Below are 19,602 nucleotides of genomic sequence, written 5' to 3' on the forward strand. Positions count from 1 at the left end.
ATATACATGTCCTCTCAATGTCCTTTTCATTCAACACTGAACATGGGCAGCCCTGATGGTCCTGTATTAATAAAAAAAAATATATAAACAGGTAATACGAGGGGACGAGCAAGAGCTTAAGACTGAAAGTAAAGACGCCTTTTTGATTTTTTTTTTCAGTTTAAGTCTTAAGTAAATATTACCACAATTTCACAAATATGATATTTAATTACCTAAAAAAAATAATTCCACACACCTTTTTAGTTTTTATTAACTACAATAATCTTGCAATGCTCTGCCCAAATGTGCTTATACAGCTTTATAGGCAGCTTCATGCAGACAGAATGAAGGCATCCAAATACAAAAAGTCCATTGCTCGTTTAATGTATCACCGCTTTAATTAGGGGGGGGGGGGGGGGGGGAATTGAGATGGTCTTAGAAAATTGGAACATTTATTTACACCAGCTAGTAGCAGAGACATACCAATACCACAAAAAGATAAGGTTTAAAGTGAAAGGTGTTTGCAAAACAAAGGTCCAATTTTCTGTAAAGGTGTAAAAGGATCCCCCGCCCTCCTCTGGGGTCTTCAGAGGGTAGTGCTGTCAGATGTTTTACAGGACTGGCGTGCATCATCTGTTAATGTCTTAATAAGGTCCCAAGAAGCACAAGGTGTTGTAACAACAATAACATGGCACCAGCCAGCTGGACATCAAGCAGCCTTTTACAAAGCACACTTGATCCGTTTGGCACAAGGGCCACTAACATTGGCTGTCAACAGCAGATTAAGTTCCTGTGGGAGAGGGGGAGGTCGAGACCCTGAAACATCCATGAAGACATTTGCTGGGAATGACGTGTCACACTGAAAAGTCAGTGGGCAGACGTGTGTGTCGTGTTACCTGCTAAAAAAGATATGAATCTTCATCATCCAAATAAAAGTTTTTGCTTTCAGATATGATGCAAAATTGATTCATGGTGAAAAAACAAAACAGAACAAATGAAGGCAATGAACAGGACAGACCAACTGCTCTTTTAAACTCCAACAGTCTACATAGCTTTCCTAATTTACATTCATATATTTTTCTCTGTCACAATGAAAACATGAGTCAAAATCATTATTAAATATATTTAATAGAAAAACACAGGAAATATGAACAACCATATTGAAAAAAAGGATCCATTACAGTATTCCACAAGCAGAATATTTTGACTGTTTCAATGCAGTGGGGGCTCCCAGTGAATTCCAAAACTGGAATCTCAACCCATGCTCAAGGTCATGGTTGGCAGTGCCAATAATAGTTGACTGTGGCCACATCCCAAGAGCACCACTTTGTATCCTGTTATCTTTGGACACTCTGATTGAAAGGAGTCTCCTGTGGGCCACAGAAAGTGAAAACCCCTGTGCCGCTGCACGTGTTCTTTAAGTTGGAGATTCAAAAGCATCTTAAACCACGCCACCTCTTTAGGTTAGTGGTCTGGTTCCAAGTGAAACAACAGCTGAGTATAAAGAGAAGAGATATATGAGGAAAATTAAGCCTGTGACAGAACGATGACAGAAACTCTGTTAAGCTGAACTCAGTGGAATCACAGCCCATCATTCCTAGATGACTCCTCACAGCACCAGCCTGTCCTCCCCTCCCTCCTGGATGATCTGACCGATAGACTCCCGGTTCTTTGCCCTTATAAAGCACTGCCTCTTGCACTCCATCAGCTGCTCTAGGTCACGCCACATCTTCACCTGCTCCATGTTGGCGCTGTGGCTCTCCCTCACCGTCTTCTGTTCCTCTCGCAACTTCTGGAGACCACACGTGAAAAGAGATATTGGTGAAAAATACCCAGCGCAGACTCCGTTTGCTCAAAATTAAATGAACCCCAACATGATCACATTTGTGCCAACCTGGTGCAAACAAAAGTATGTTAAATCTGTCTCATTATGACATTCTACTGTCCTCTGTAGACCTAAGATAAAAACAACTGGCATTTATTCAAAGACAGAATTCAGATTTGATGCCATATATGTTAATATAACCTCAACTCTGCAAACTAGATGCATATTTATGGCATTTCTAGAGAATTCTATAAAGAATTTGCTTGCACTTTTATAGAGTAATACATATAATTTATTGTTTGGTTTTGTGTCCTGATGTGAATGTTCAGGTGTATTCCTTACTATGCATTACGGTACTTTACTTCCAAAGCAAACTCTGTGAAACCACCTTGGCTAACCTGTGTGTCCTCAGATCTTGTTCTTGACAGAATAAAGGAATATTTCCAAGTATTGACCCGTCCTAGAATCTGCTGGGTCAACACTCGCTCAGCACACTTTTCTCACCTTGCCAAGTAACTCCTGTTCGGAAATATTCTTCATGTACACTTCCCTACAGTGAACAAGAGGAAGATTAGTAACATGTGTGCAACAGCCATTTCTCAAGCTGATTTCACCCCATGTATTAAAAATAAAGGTGTGTCATCACAACAGCAAGGAAACAGTGGCAGTAGATTAACTGGCTTTAGTGTAACGAGAGCCTGCTGAAATAAAAAAGGCCATTCATCTCGCAAGCAGCTGGCTGGCCTGGCTCAGCAGGCTCACCTCATGGCTTTCTTCTTCTCTTGCGGATCAGGAGACACGTAGGCCTTCATCTCCTCAGCTGCCCTCTGTATTTGCATCTCAAGGATCTGCCGAGGACAGAGAGGCACAGATCCGAGTTTACAGTTTGTCCCAGTGGGTGCTTGTGGGGGCAGGTGGCTTACAAAATGCTGCAACATTGTATGCACTCATGTTTCTAATTTGGCTTAAAAACAGCGATAACAGTGCACAGTCTCTGGTCCTGCTTTAAGTAACTACTGTATCTTTTCAAAATACTTGCCTGTGACATGGTGTTGATATGATGGTATCGGTTTTCCTTCTGTGCCATCTCATCCCTCAGTGCTTTCACCTCCTGTGATTTAAAGAGAGGATGGGCGTTCTTATATAACCATGCTAAAGATCAAACATGTACTAACACACGGGGAAAAAAAGCACGTAAAATTCACCTAAACTGCTGTGCATATGAAACCCTTGCACTATAATAATTATACCTGCTCCAGTTTTGATCTGTTGCTCTCCAAACCAGCAGCACAGCTTTCATACTGTGCCTTCTTTTCTTCATACTCTTGGCCTAACTCCTATGAAGAATCCGAGCAGGACACACCGGAACAGAAAAGCAAATCCATTACTAGACAGTCAGAACTGAGACAAATGCACTATTATCAACACTCGTGTCCCGCTCACAGCACTGTTTAATGTCAACAAAAGATCCCAGCTGTAGTTTTAGCACTTTAACTTCTTACAGAGTCTATTTATGTCTTCCCGTTGCAGCTCTTCATTAACAGACGTGACCCATTGAGATGTAAGAGCAATTCTGGGCACACATGTAGGAAAATTAAATCCTCTGCTCTAGCTCAGGGATGCAGGATGCTTTCCCATTATACATTGATTTATGGATCATGCAAATTACTCCTAATGGACCTTGTCCATGGTAGCACAATATAAAAGTGAACTTCTACTTGTTCGCAGAAACAGAATTAGGACTCGCCGAAGTTATTTTGGAGCATGAATTACCCACTCTTTCTGAAAGTTATACTCTGTAATGAAAAATCCGTACCAAATTCTTGCCAGGATCCTTTTTCTGACAGGCTGGGTGTTAAACAGGGATGCTGCTTTGTCATGTGAGCTGAAGGCCCTTGTTTCGGTGTGGTCTTTGGCACATCAAACTGTCTTTACAAACACCGTTTGATGTGCCGTGAGGTTTCTTTGAAGTTCTCGTTTAATAATTCAGATGATGCTCACCTGACTCTGCTGTCTCAGTGACCTCAGTTCTTTAATAATTGGTGCTAGCGCAGACTTCTTCTCCACTATCATTGAGTTTAGCTTCTTCACCTTCAAAAAACACAAGATAACGGCACACACTGCATTAACAATAAAAACAAAACACAAAAAAGGAGTCCTACAATAATCACACACACACATGTACTTTTGTATGCATTCACAGACTTAAGAGTAAACAGCAGGTAATACGACTGTGACTAATGATGAAGTTAGACAGCATTGTCAACCAGATCAACATTTGGAGAAAGTGCCTATAGCGTGTGTGTGTAAGTAGGTAAGTATTGATTGAAACATTCCAGATTTCAGTTTTATGGGTTTGAAATGCCATTTTAAAATTTTAGTGTAACAGCGTCCTTTCAGCATGGATCCAGGTATATTTGATATCATCATTAACAAGCAATCTTACAGTCTGCAGAAGTACACACGCTACCGAATTCATAAAAAAGTCACAACTGATGTCCTGGGCTTCCACACAAAAGGATGATGATGGAAGTTATGAACTAGTATTCTTGTTGTAACTTCCCATTACTGATAACAATAAAATCAAACTTTCAGCTTTAATTAAATATCCCGAGCATCAACACAGAGGTTATTATTTGCTAACTTGTGCTGAATTTTCACTTGGCTGTAGTTATTTTAGACTTTCATAAACTCCCTAAAGGCCAAACTCCAGGGAAAGTGCAGATAAATAAATGGTGGCTAAATGAATAGTTCAAATCATGGACTGTGTGTGTGCATGCTGGTTCACTGTCCAGCTCAAGACAGGATCATAAATTTCACCTTTTCCCTGCTGTGGGAAAACAAAATGTGGGCGGTAAAAGAAGAAAAAAAAAAGTCTATTACAAATTACAGTGAGCCTGTATCCACAATACAAGGGCCCTAAAACTGAATCAGCTAAATGGGCTTCAATCAATTAAACTGCAACACTGGTGCTTTTCTTTTCAGTGGCATATCATATTCTCCTACACACACAGACACACATTGTTAAAGTTAAAGTTATGCTTTAACTGACAACACTGGAGACAATCATGTCATTTAAGTTCACTTTATCATCAATGCTAACAGTATTTGTTGGCACATGTGCAATAAGCCTTTTACGCCTATGGTAGACACTGCATGCTTATCGGGGTTCTGTCTGTAACTGTGTTGGCTACGTCCGAATGAAGATGTGAAGAACATTAAATTGGACATGCTCTGCTTTTCCTTATTTTCTGTCATAAATACAATGTTCCAATAGTGATTGCTCATACGCTCTTAGCAAGATGGCTAAAAGTTCAAATAATGAGGTACAAGTAACCCATGTCAATCAAAAGCTCAGAGTGCAGACTGCTTTAAACACTCAGTTGTTTCTTCTCCTGGCTTTATATGAACTCACTGAGAACAGACTAAATAATCGATAATCAGTATGTATCTATAGTAACTACTAAGCCTACAGTAAGTCAAATAGCACTTCAGATTAAAAAAAACCAAAAAGTATAGTCACCATTTCAGACATGTCATCCAGCGTGCGGCCCTTCTTCTCATCTAGCTCACTCTTGATGGCAGAAACCCTCTCCAGCTCTTCCTGAGTATCACTGTAGCCAGAGATACCCTTCTCAGCCTCCACGGCTTGCTTTAAAACACAGCACAAATTGTCAGATATTGTTTTTTAATGATTAGGAATATTGTCTTTGATTTCAGACATACCACCTAAATTCCCCAATAATTGGGATTCTGCATAAAATGCAAATTAATACAGAACGCAGCAATCTGAAAATCTCATAAACCCATATTTTATTCACAATACAACCAAGAAAACATACCAGCTGTTTAAACTGAAACATTTCACCATTTCAGGAACCAATCGTGTTACTGTCAACAGGTCAATAAATGATTGGGTATAAAAAGAGCATCAAATTGAAAAAAAGGCTAATATATTTCTTAAAATGTTCTCACATTAAACATTTGATAGGTTTTAATCCTCCATTTTGAATAAAATGTGGGTTTATGAGATTTGCAAGCCACTGCATTCTGTTTTCATTTACAATTTATACATTTCATGGAATTGGGGCTGAATATTGCTCCACGTAAAATTAACATTAACAGGGTGTCTGTCATTTGATCTCTGAAATGCATAAGGAGGTATGATGCTTTAAAAAAAACGTCCATTGCTTTATCAAATCCTTGTGTGGGATGCAGACAGAGGAAGAGCAGCAGATGGAACCGTCAGAAATAGTAGCTCAGCCTGCGTCAGAGAGCCCATCAACAAGTCAGGTGCTGGGACCACACAAAGGTGTGAAGCCCTTTCTAGGAAACTTCTACCACTTCACTGTTAGCAGAGAGTATGTGAATGGGAGGATCAAGTGAAAACAACACATTTGGACTGACAGTATGACGAAGGGGGAGGAGGTGGGGCGGTTATTGTATGAATATGACAGTTCAGAGAGGACAGCAGGAGCAGTTAGGAAGATTTCTCTGGTCCAGGTCCAAATACTAAATATTAAATTATTACTGAAGGGTGTCTTTAATGAGACTTCCCTCACAATAGCATCACAATAGTCTTCACAAAGTAACGTAAAGTTGTGAATCCCAGTCCTTCCTCTGCTTTATTGTAAATAAATGAATGATTCTGCTTCTCTCACATGAAATTCAAAATCAGGAATTACCAGTTTCTGCTGGACAGCATCATGTCTCTGCTTGAGAATCTCCTCTGTGCGCTGCACGACTCCATAATCTGCTTTCAGCTCAGCGATTTCCTGGCGTTTCTTCTTGTATACTGTTCCCTTGCTGCGGAGTTTCGCCACTAATCGTTTCATCTTAGAAGAACAATGAAACAGAATTCGGCATTAGTCACAAATGCGAAGGAACACATTATGGACATGCCTGTAAGTCCTGGATAAACACATTTTGGGCAGATTGTTATTGCTTTTGGGTTTTTTGGTGGTGCAGTAATTAATACTGGAATTAAAACCAGCTGACAGATTGCATTATTGCGTTATTTGCGTGTTCTCCTAGTGGCTGCATGGGTTCTCTCCAGGTACTCCGGCCTACTCCCACAGTCCAAAGACATGCTTGTTTGTTTAATTAGTGAATCTGAATTAGCTGTAGCTGTGAACAAGATCATTTAGGCTACGTTCACACTGCAGGCGAAAGCGCATCAAATCCGATTTTTTTGACCCTATGCGACACATATCCGATCATGGTATGACAGTGTGAACGGCACAAATCCGATATTTTCAAATCCGATCTGGGTCACTTTCGTATGTGGTACTGAATCCGATACATATCCGATGTTTCAGAAAGCGACTGCTGTTTGAACGGTCAAGTCGCATTAAATCCATTTTTTACGTCACTGACAGACGCCAATTATCAGCACAGGAGAAGATAAGAACACTTTTATTTGTAGTGCGAACGAGCAGACAAAAAAAAAAAAAATCGGATTTGATCAAAAAATCGGATTTGAGCATTAAGACCTGCAGTGTGAACGTAGCCTTAGTGTTACTCAAAGGTTGCATGAAAATACCCAGCAGCTCTATATTCAATATGTCCACTATGCCTCCTCTACACATGCCCAAACCATCCCCGCCTTACCTCTCTGACTGTCTCCAAACAACTCAACCTGACTGTACCTCTGATGTGTTCATTTCTAGTACTTCCCTCGCTTCCATCAAAGATTTTAGTATCAACTCTGGCACTTACAGCTCTGCCTCCTGTCTTTTTTCCAGTGCCACCATCTGCTAACATTAAATCATAGCAGGTGTCAATGCCGTCTTGTAAACCTTCCCTTTCACTCTCACTGCTATCCTAATGTCAAATGTCACCTCTGATACTCGTCCCCAGCCGCCCTGCCTGCACTCTCCTTCACCTCTCTTGTGAGCTGCTGCTCCCAGATATTTGAAGTCAACTAACTTTACTACCTCTACTTGCTACTTCACCTTTCCACCTGCCTCCCTCTCGAGTACACGTATCCATTCTGTCTTACTACTACCGACTTTTAGTCCTCTTCTCTCTAGATCATACCTCCAGGAAAGAAGACAAATTCCTTGTTTTCTTTCCTCACCAATTCATCTGGTAACTCTTCGCTACTTTTGTTGAGCCAGAGTTCAGGCAGGATTTGAGACAAGCTCAAATCCTGCCTGAACTCTGGCTCAACATTCTTCCTTCTTCAGCTTCCACCATTTAATCTTTGCCTCTGGCTTCACTTGCTTCTTCTTCTTAATGTGATCCTACAGACTCAGATTCTCCCTGGACCCCACCTTGCAGTATCCAAACTCTTTCATATTGTACCTTCTGCATAGAATATAGGCCATCTGCATGCACCTACCTCCACTCATTTACATCACCTCTTAAAGTATGTGAACACCACAGCTTTACCATTTGTCTCTCTGCATTTCTATCCTTAATACCATCCATGCCCAACACCACCTCCTCACCTCTGTCCTTCATCTACGTGTCCACTGAAGTCTCCTCCAAACACCACTCTCTCCCCTCTCTGCCACTTCCTTTCCCTTTTCTACCTAATATTCAATTTGTTGGACACACACACACACACACAGACAACATTCATCATCACCCCTTCAATTTCAAGCTTCAAGCTCATCATCCTATCTGATACTCTCTTCACCTCCACAACACTATTCACTTACTCTTCACGCAAGCTCACCCCTGCTCATTTCTCTACATATCTACATTATGGGAGAACAGCTTGAGTATATCTCTAATGCTTCTGACCTTGTTTCCCTGTAAGTAGTCTCCTGCACAATATATCCACCTTCCTTTTTTCCCCATCATGTCAATCAGCTCTCTCCCTCTACCAATCATAATCCCTACATTTCAGGTCCCTATTCACACCCCCACACTCGTGCCTTTCCTTCCCTTACTACCTCCGAACACGCTTCCCCGGCCAACAGTAGCACAGTTTCCACTGGCACACTGCTGGCCAACAGTACTGGAGGTGGTTTTTGTTGACCTGGGACCCGACCAATCCGATATAGAAGTCTCACTCTTGATGACCTGCGTGTTTGATTTGGCAAAGAATTTACGTCACCTGCACTTCCTGATGCAACCCTCCCCATTTATCTAATGTAAATATTGATTATAGGTCCTTCAAAATACCAAGACACATACATTTTGATATTATTGATGGTTCTGTGAAGCACATTAAAACCTGCTGTAACAAAGAAAGTGTAAAGTTGATATGGAAACTGCAATGAAAGAGGCCTAAACACAGTTTATATTTGGAGGCATGGTGTCCGGCACAGCTGTGATACTATGAAAGGCTACAGGAGAAGACAATGGCTTGAGCCAGGGGAGGGAAGGGATTAAAGAACAGCAGCGGCTGCAATGAGGAGGCCTGGAGGCCATGCTATGATCTGAAAGAGTCACCCGATCCTTTGAGATTCACAGCCAGCTATGTGCAGCAAACAGCTTCATCTGACAGAATAACTGCTTTAAGTGGATGCTCACTTACTCCCCACCCCAAATGTCTGCTGGGACACACTGAAACTCCTCCACAATGAAGAGCAGCTATAAATGAACACGGACACAGAAGAACAGCCCCAGAAATCACAGAATGTGCTTCATGCGGATCAATGCGTGTGTGTTTGTGCGCACATTTATTCTTTGTGTATTTTGGAACGTCAAGGGCAGACGTGACCGCAAGAGGAATTAACACAGCAGAATTATACTGCATAGTGTTCCTGACACTGTATCCCCAAAACAACTGCTGTTAAAATGGACGGTGGCTCATTCAGCAGTACACCCACACACATGCAGACCAGTTAACAAAACCCTCAACCGTGCAGCGTATGCTCCAAATAACTGCACGTGGGACAAACAGCAGGAAATCAAAATAAATCCACATTATTTCAAGTTTTTAAAAAAAGCGTTAGTCGGATTTGTGACTGAAGTAAGACTAAATTTAACCAGAGTGACGAGGATGCTGGTTAAAATGGTTTCTTGTTACTTTCCAACCAATGACGAACAGATGTCGTCATCCCCCCTCAGAGAGACCCTGCAGTTGGTGGGCGGCATGTGATGACACGTAATGGTCAGAATGGAAAATACCTCTGGTAAAGTGATCATCTCCACTGCGGCTGATAGCCCGAAACTACAGGAGGAGTCTGATAAGCCGCGTTTGACAAAACATTTTCCATTCACTTCATTCATGTGTCGTCTCAAGGGCCTCTTTGTTTCTACAAACAGCTCTCTAATTTCAGTTAAAGAGTCTCAAATTGATTGTAATACATTGTCATGACTAATGTAAAATATAATAGTGTGCCTCATACTTCACTGTTTCTAACTATATTTTGTGGTGGAGAGTTTGTGTCTATTTTTTGTGTAACCAAACATGTCCATTTGTCACATTTGTTTAAAATAATGATGCAATATAATAACGTATTTTACTATTAATGTAGTTAATAGTTACATACAAACTCACATTTTCCACATCAGCAACTTAATGCATTCCTTTGCCAACACAGTTCATGCAGCTTGTTCTGTGGTTCAAAAGGCTGCCATATAAAATGTGTTCCCTCAGCTGAGAATCTGCATCACTCTAACAGTACGCTCCCAGGAAAAGAATTTGCAAAAGTGCCGCGTTTCCATTTTACATTAAATGGAAACTCTGCTGTGAGGTCTGTTGTGTTTTCATCCTCTTTACCACTAACATAATGTCAATGCAGAGCTGTTCTGGCTTTGGTGCCTTTTGGGGAACAGCCTGGATTTCAACAGGTTTTGGGGCTCATTACTACATGCTTTTACTGGTTGTACTAACAATTTTGGGATGAAAATCACAGTGTACAAAATCTTTTTTTGTTTTTGTTTTTAGGGATCATGGATCCAACTTTGGGCCCAGCAATATTGCTGCGCTGTGCTGGTGTCAGCTTTAGGAAACCATGGAAACTGATTCTAGAAAATTGAGCTCTGATGGTCCCAGCGCAGCTCCCATTCATTAGGATCTCTCTGCTCTTTCAGAGCAGTCACTGTCAGCTCTGTAACTTTAAATTTAGTCTACTGGCCAGCTGAGAAGTGATTGCTCAAGTCTTTTTTGATTCAAGCGCCAGATTTTGTTTAAGTTTATTCTATGTTAAGTTCACTTCAACTGATCGGCATGAGTAAACCATACCACGTGTCTGAAAGGACAAGGAGTACATCTTGTCATGGGATATAAATAGAGAGCAAAGTCTCTATACCCAAAGACTGCTCAAGGTTTTTTTGTCCAGCTGACTTGAATTAGGAGACTGATTACACTAAAGATTAAGAAAAAGGCCAACTTTCAGGAAGTTTGTCCAGTACAATCCTTGTTCTGGACATTCTCTCTTTTGTGTTCTATTTATGACTGTGCATGGGAATGTGGGGGAGAGCAGGGAAAAGGGATAAGTAACATTAGACAGTGAGCCTGTCTGTGTTTGGATAAGAACAAAAATAGCCTCTTGTGTTTTCTGTGGATTGCAAATCTTCTAGCACTTTCTTTGATAAAGCTGGAGATGATAGCGGTGTCCTGTTTCTAAAAACTCATTTTTTGTGGAGCCCCAAAAAAACAAAAAAAACCAACAAAAAAAAACACACACACGCACACACACAAAAATCCCCAGCAAATATTGCAGTGAGTGTGTGAACCGGCAGTGTACCTCATCACCACGAATGACCTCTTCCCCATCTGAGCCTTGTGTCTGGTTTGTCCTCTGCCTCAGCTCCCTCTCTGCCGCAGCCAGCTCCTCCCTTGCTTCCTGAAGCTCCTCTGCCTTTGACTCCTTCCTTCGAGCGATGATGGAGGCCTACAAGGGTCAGGTTATAGACGTATACAAACACGATAAATCCATGGAAAATATGAGAAAATGAAAGAGCTGGAAAAAAAAACAAAAACATTTTTCCTATGACACACACTGAGAACAGAATAAAGATCACTAGTGCTCAGTCGTTGACCTTTCAAATGAAAAATATCTTAACCTATTTAGGAACAGATGGACAAAGGGATGAATGATTGTACAATATACATCTTAAGAATTTGAGTTTTCTGAAATAAACACAGGGCCACAGTAAGATGTTTTGCATTCAGGCCTATCCTTTGGTCTATTTGCATGTTCTACGCACACTTATGCAAGCTCCATTTGCTCAGCAATCAATCTTTCCTCCAACTCTGTTATGAATATAATTCTGTAGTCCCTTTTGTGGATTCTGAAAGGTCTCTGTTCCATAAACATCCAAAATTTCCAGTTTGTATGGTTTGTGTACTATACTGGTGCAGACATGCCCCTTTTATCATACCACAAATTGCACATCCTGGATTCCTCACCTCGTGGCTCTTACCATAGATGTGAGCAGAAGAAGCAATTAACAAAATGAGACATTGTTCCCTAAGAGCCTCATTTTAAAGTAATTAAATATGATGTTTGGCACAACTGTATCAAAATTTGTTTGGTTATTGCTCGGCTACAACTTTATATTATGATCTCAGAAGTAACAGTGTTCTTAACATGAATTACATTAAGGTTCCTTTTAACCTGTGGGAAAAAAATGTAGCTGATTAAAGAGTCAAAACTAGACAGAACAATGAAAGATGACTGAAAGAATGAACACAGTCAGCACCTGTTGTCTGTAAAGGGAGAGTTTGTCATCCATGGGGTCATATCTCATCATCCTCTTCTCAATCAGCTGGTTTATCTGAGAATCTGCTTCTTTAATCTGTGAAAGAGGAAATTAAAGGACATTTAGAATCTTGAAGGTACACAAGCATAATACCAAACCCTGGTCCTCCAGACCTTGTCCTCCAGCTCCTGGAGATCAGCCTGGCCCATCGCAGGCTCTGATGCCACCTTCTGCAGGAACTGCACGGTACGCCTCATGCCCTCCAGCTCCTTGGGAAGCTTCTCAGAGACCATGTAGGAGTTGATCTTGATCTCCTCTTCGAGTCGCTTCATTAAGCCTGAAAGAGACCAATCTTTTCTTTAAGCTATTTTAAACCTCTTTCAGGCATTCAGTGCCTAATATCAAAAATATATGGTAAAACAACTATTCTGCCAAAATGTTATTGTAGAAAGACAAGCGCTTATTAAATGTATACTAAACATCAGCAGCCCCATTTAGTGTTCCTAAAAAATTTGTAGCGCTTCTGATTATTGACTTTAATTGTGCAGGTCCATCTCTGTCTGCACCGCAGTCGTTTTAGAAACTGCAAATGTGTAAATCTCTCATTTGGCTAAAGACGCCAACAGCAGATGAGAACAAAAGGCGACAATTTCACCATCAGATAAGCTCTATTAGAGCACTTCAAAGATCAGCATAATCAGAGGGTCTCAGCAGATGAAAGCCCGTTAGCAGAGAGACACCAGCATCACACAGTTGTGACCTTGAATCCACCCATCCAGCTGTATGCATGGAGCAGGGACATGGCTACTCACTCTCTGGATTAGCATCTGCTGCAGCTTGTCGCAAATCCTTCAACTGCTGCTCTGATCTCAGCAGCCTCTGCTCAGCCTGAAACAGCTGAACACACAAAAACAGTCACAGATACAGGCACTGTCAGGAAATCAGAGCACTATTTTCATATGAAATCATCTTCCTGTTTTCTGCATTGATGTGCCAGTTTTCAGTCTATAAAATATCTAGAAACAATGAAAGTGAAAATAAAAAGAAGACTTTAACATGTGTTAGTCAGCCTGAGGCAGCAGTCGTGGATGTGTTTGATACCAATGAGACTGCGCCAACTGTTTGCAATGCTGTATCGCATTTTTTTGCTGTTGTACACTTCTTATGTTAAATGCTAAAATCTGACAAATGCAAAAATAGAAAACTCACTCAGCAAAGTAAGTCCTTCTAGAATCTAGTTTTGTCACCTGGCAGTCACACTGCAAATCCTCTGAGCACCAATTTGGCCAGTTATTTTACAGCATTAAACTACAGACATTAGACTCATTTTATATCATTTGTTGCATGCAGCTCACTGTGTGACCAGTGAAACTCCTCTTTTTTGTCAGTGTACAGAAGACAGAAATCTGTCACCTCAACTAAAAAAAAAGGGCTTAAATTGTAGAAATAATTGTCTAAAATTACAGTAAAATTTCTGGTAGCTCATTGCCCAGAATATGCTGCATTTATAATTACTTGTTAATTCACAGAAAATATCCTTGTTCTGTTTTGTCATTGCCGTTTCTCTATTAGTTAATGACATTGGTGTATTATGAATGGTCATGGGTGAGGGCTACATCAGCAGGAAAAGCTGTAAAACTTACAAACAAGCACAAAATTTATGCCCTCCTTTACAGTGTTCAAAGCCAGCCAGTGGGCCAGACTGGACTCTTTGGTGGGCTGATTCTGTGTGACAACGCTCACTAAACACTAACAAAAATAGTCACAGACAGATAATTATTATAGAATCAACAGCCAAAAGTGATAAAAAGGTGCTTACAAAGGTTGCCCAAAATGGCCCAAGATAAGGTTTCTAAAAGCTTTTTCCCAAGAAATTATATTTCTACAATCATTGTTGTTCTTACAGAATTCCTACACAGATTTCAGTTCAGTTTCTTTCTTGTGATGTATCAGCCAAAACTAAACTGAAATGAAAACAAAAAACTAAAACAAACAATAAAAACTCTGTGAGCAGAAAACTCCACATTAAATCCAAACCCAGATTGTGCCAGACACAGTTTTGTTTTTTTAAACTCCATTGAGCAAGAAAGGAGAAGCAAAAGACAGTGAGAAAAGGCAGTGTGCATAACGGCCCACAAACTTGTTTAACTTGACTGTCATGACTTGCTAAAATATACTGTGATGAACAAAAGCGCTGATAAATGACACAAGTAATCCCAAGTATTTACCTGATTCTTTTGCTCTTGCTTCTGTTGAGTCAGCGCCTCCTCCCTCTCCTTCTCCACCCGCAGCTGCCTGGCCTGCTCCAGCATCCGCTGATGGTTAGACACCGACTCCACCTAGTGGAAAGAAAACACCATTCAGTGCTGCGGCAGTCATCGGAGGGTCAGCAAAAATAACTGCGGCCCTCTGACAGAGTCAGGTTTCACCTTTTAACAGGGCCTGTAAGTAAGACCTAGAAATTCAGCACCTCATTACTTCTAGCCTTGTTAAGCAGCCTTGCAGCCTGTCACATCCCTGTCAGGTTTATTAGAGGAGCTGATAATATATGTTTGAGGTCATGTTTTCATTCCAGTCAATTCTAAAGCCTTCCAAGCATTGCAGGAGTGCCGCAGCCTCCCAGAGCAGTCTGCCTTACCCTCTTCTTCAGCCTCTCCACACGTTTGATGAGCTGGTCTTTCTCTTCCTCCATGGCACTAATGTCCTGTTATTGCAGAAAAGATGAATTAATGTCATGAATGTCAGTTAAGCTTATGAAAAAGTTCTACTGTCATTTATTACACAACAAATATAAATTGAAATCAATATGTGAGTTTCATACTGACGAAAGATTATAATCAGTAACTTCTAACAAGCAGTGTAGTAGTAGTAGTAAAGAGTAGTAAAAAGTAGTAAAGAGTAAAGCGCGACTACAGTGTGAAAAAGTGTTTGCACCCTTCCTGATTTTCTAGTGTTTTGCATAATTATCACACTTACATGTTTCAGGTCAAACACATTTTAACATTAGACAAAAATAACCAGAATAAATAGAAAATGCAGTTTTTAAAGGATGATTTCATTGATTAAGGGAGAAAAGTTTTTCAGACCTACCTGGTCCTGTGTGGAAAACTAATTACCGCTCATGTTAAATCAAGAATTAACTCTGATAAACGACATTTTTGGAAAACAGAACCGGTGTGATGGCTGGAGCAGGCACAAATATCTTAAAAAACAACACAAAAGGAACACCCTAACCCTAACCCCAAAAAGAAAAAAGGCTGATGTCACATTTAAAAATAATAATAATTTAAAAAAAAAAAAAAGTACATTATGCCAACAGTAAAACCTGGAGGTGGTATTGTGATGGTTTGGGATGTTTTGCTGCCTCTGAACCTGGAAGTCTCGCAGTAGTAAATGGAAGCATGAATTCTGCCATCTACCAAAGCATCACAAAGGAGAATGACGGCCATTTGTTCGTGACCTCAAGCTGAAGTGCTCTTGGATTTGCAGGAGGACAATAATCCAAATCACACCAGCAAGTCCACCTCTGAATGGCTTAAGAAAAAATAATAATAACTTTGAAGCGGCTTAGTCAAAGACCTGACCTGAACCCAATTGAGATGCCTTGAAAAGGAAGTTCATGGTCAAAAACCCACCAGTTTCGCTGTGTTACAACAATTCTGCAAAGATGAGTGGGCCAAAATTCCTCCACAGCGCTGCAGACTCACTGCCAGTTGTCGCAAACACTTGATTGCAGTTGTTGCTGCCAAGGGTGGCCCAACCAGTTATTAGGCTTAGGGGGAATAGCTTTTTCACACAGGGCCATCCAGGTTTGGATTTTTTCCCCCTTAATAATAAACACCTTCATTTAGAAACTGCATTTTGCATTTACGTGTGTTATCTTTGTCTAATACTTAAATTTATTTGATGATCTGAAATATTTAAGTGTGACAAACATACAAAAAAAAAAGAAAAAAAAATCAGGAAGGTAGCAAACACTTTTTCACACCACTGTATTTGTTACCCTTCTTATTTCTGCTGTGGAGAAGCCTGAAGTCCTCAGCTGCTCACACTCCTTATGATAAGTCTTAAATCCTTCCACCAGCTCTTCATACTGTCAACACACATTATTTACCTTTTTATTAAAATAGCAGTTCCAGTAATCCAGGAGGTGTATGTATCTTTAATATGCTGACAAACCTGGTGATAAGTGTCATTGATGATATCATCCTGCAGAAAATCTGCAGGCACCTCGAGCTTAACAAGAAAACGAGCCAAGTAAGTCCTCTTCTTCAGCTCAGGGACTCTCTGCAGCAGCCAGTGGAGGATTGGGTGAATCACAGGTTTGCTGCCAGTCACCAGACCCTGTCTGAAGCTGCTTCTGCAGGGAGGGATGAAGGAGGTGAGCTGATTCAAACTGCAGAAGGTGAATGGTAAAACATGGAAGATCCACTGCTGCGTTTTACTGGTAGTGAGGTGATTACAAGATTTAAGGTACTTTATTTATGTGAATTCACTGTAAACAGTGAAAACTAAGGAAAAGGTGAAAAAAAATGAGAGCTCTATGAATGATGTGCATGTTGAGTTTAATTTTATCAATTAATTTAATTTGATTTATACAGTGCTAGTTCACAGCAACCATCATTTTATGGTGTTTTGTACCATAAGCTAACAACCCTACGATATTAAAGAGAAAAACAGAACAGCCCCACAGTCCTCTGTGAGCAAGCACTTAGTGACAGCAAGAAGAAAGAACTCCCTTTTAACAGGAAAGGATCTCTGGCAGAACCAGGCTAAGTGAGGTCAGCAATGTGCCAGAACTGGCTGAAGGGTGAGTGGAAACAAAATAAAGAGTATAGAGAAACAAGGGCAAAATACAAACAATTGGTCTTTTATACTTTAAGATTTTTCACAGGGCCCATTTATCAAAAGCCAAAACATCCTGTGTTTACACATTTTTGAATCGTCATTGTGGGCCATATGCCCAGTACATATGGGCATGTCCCAGTCTTGAAAGGTATTGGAGGAACATACTTCAAACCCTGTCTGCAATTCTTGAACACTTCTTCTGGCCAGACAGAGTCCACTCTCAATGGCTGAGAGACCTTATGTCCTGTTTAAGCCTGGAAAAGATCAGTTACTCACTTAGCAATACCAACAAAACGTTCCACCAGAGGTGGGGACCCTTCCTGAAATTATTTGCAAGAGACACTTGAATAGTGGAAAGAGATGAAAGAGATGCTCAGTGCACTGTGATGGTTCAGGATCACCTGATTCAGCCGTGACTATACAAGCTTTAGCAATAAATAAAATTTGAAGCCTAATCTACAAAGTCAAGAAGGTGTCCGTCTCCCAGAATTACCCTGAAACTATTTTATGTTATAGATGTTGAATTAAAAAAAAAACAAAAAAACTAACTAACAAAACACTTTGAGTGAAACAAGAAATAGCGTACAACGACAATTTGACAACATTATAAACATCAGAATTAGATAAGGGGAAATTTAGCTGAAAGTGCCTGCATATACTTACACGTCAGAGAGGTTACCAGGAGGTTTGTATTTCAGCATCCCCAACAGAGCACATATTCTCTTCACAGTCTGTTCAGGCATTTCTTCACGGATGTCTATGGCTTGCTATAATAATAAACATCAGTGAGAGTCTCACGTTATTTCTATGAACACCACACATAATCACTCGGTGTTAACCCTGAAACAAGTGTAATGAACTTTAGCGTCTAGTGTTGGTAAAGATTTCTGATAAAAGTATCGGTTCACCTTTGGGTCGATTTCAGCCAGAACATCGTTCAAAATCTGCAACAGCTGCATCGGTTCAAGTGAGTCAAACGTGATGAGATTGAAGTTCTTCTTGAATGGTTCCCTGTTCAGCTGTTCGACGATGAATTTCAACTGTTCGCTCATCTTGGAAAAGTGTGATTTGATGCACTTAGTGGCTCTTCTTTGCTTGATTAGCCAGCTAACGCTAACGTAACTACGCTTTCTGTCGTCGACTAAGATAGCTTAGCTCGCAAACCCGTAAAATAATTATTTAAAATCTTGCTGGTTGCGCTGGGAAGTCACTATTCAGAAATTATAACAACAATTGCAAAATCGTCTTACACAAGTTTTAAGCAGCTAGTTAATTAGCAGAAGGAAAGGCAACGGTTACTGTGGAAACCATAAAGACGGCGTCACTGATTGGTTGCTAACCGGAAGTCGCTCTTACGGTCCGTCCGTTCAAGAGTTGTGTTCAGCTAATCCAAAATATAGTTTTGGTTCAACTGACAAAACAGTGGCGGTATAAAAGTATTCTACAATCACTGGTCAGAGGAGTAAATGAAGAAAGCCTCAGTCTAGTGTCATTCACGATCGAAATATATGAGCGCAATGCCATATATAAACCCTTTGCCTGAGGTGAACATATCAAATAAGTTCAATTCTCCAAGCTAAAGTGAATAAAAACGCAATTTTCTTGAATATGTAGTGAGCATCAAGCTTAAAATTTAATTCCCGTGAGAATAGGAAGTGTGGTACGGACAGAATAACCGTAACTGCAACACAATGTTTAGACAGTCCTAAAATTTGAATAATCTGTCCGGTGTGTACTTGAACGCACCAACTCAAACATTTGAGCCGCCAGGAGGCGACATTTTCACATGTTAACTGTATTTCAGTTCTCTACACGCTGAACTTTGGTCGGATTAGCCCTAGTTTTCAGAACGTAACTGAAAGGACAAGTGTGCGGTGTTGCAAAATATCACGCCAGGAGCTGGGTGGGAAAGAAGGAAAGATTAGTGTGTTTCTCAAAAAGAGGTCAGGCTGTATTTGCGCTTACAACAAAGCTTTGTGAACCTCGTTTTTTCTTCATCTATCTGAGATTCTGCACACACAACATCACAAAATCCTCACCATGTGGGACAGGCAGGGTTTCTTACTTTGAAAGTGTCAGTTTGTCTCCTTTTATAAGACCACATATTTCGCAATAGCTGTGCTGTCATGCTAGTTTTCATTTCCTGGTGGATTACTATTTTTCAGCTGTAACCGTCTGTACCTGGAGACAGTTTGGGGTTAAGAAGAAGCAGTTCAGAAAACCAGCAGTGTTCATTTTGATGTGTTTGCGGTTTAAATCACATCTCTGACTTAGCCCCGCCTCTCTCAGCTGCGACTGACAGAGGCAAAACACCAGAGAGCTGCAGGACTCAGTCTGACACC

At 40.6% G+C, this 19,602-nt stretch overlaps 1 protein-coding gene across 1 annotated transcript; it reads right to left on the reverse strand.

Annotated features, from left to right (window-relative positions):
• Positions 1–1,103: 1,103 nt before the first annotated feature.
• On the reverse strand, positions 1,104–18,576 carry ift81 (intraflagellar transport 81 homolog). Its single transcript, XM_026186525.1, has 18 exons — positions 18,169–18,576; positions 17,924–18,027; positions 16,592–16,772; positions 16,416–16,505; positions 15,051–15,116; positions 14,641–14,751; positions 13,225–13,309; positions 12,586–12,749; positions 12,413–12,508; positions 11,455–11,601; positions 6,490–6,639; positions 5,328–5,456; positions 3,806–3,895; positions 3,055–3,141; positions 2,844–2,915; positions 2,567–2,652; positions 2,309–2,354; positions 1,104–1,771 (listed from the first exon to the last, which is right to left on the reverse strand). Exons 1-18 carry the CDS (start codon positions 18,310–18,312, stop codon positions 1,589–1,591), a joined length of 2,031 nt encoding a protein of 676 aa, XP_026042310.1. The 5' UTR covers positions 18,313–18,576; the 3' UTR covers positions 1,104–1,588.
• Between the last annotated feature and the right edge of the window lie 1,026 nt (positions 18,577–19,602).

The sequence above is a fragment of the Astatotilapia calliptera genome, chromosome 12 (genome assembly GCF_900246225.1).
Source record: "Astatotilapia calliptera chromosome 12, fAstCal1.2, whole genome shotgun sequence".
Classification (NCBI taxonomy): domain Eukaryota; kingdom Metazoa; phylum Chordata; class Actinopteri; order Cichliformes; family Cichlidae; genus Astatotilapia; species Astatotilapia calliptera.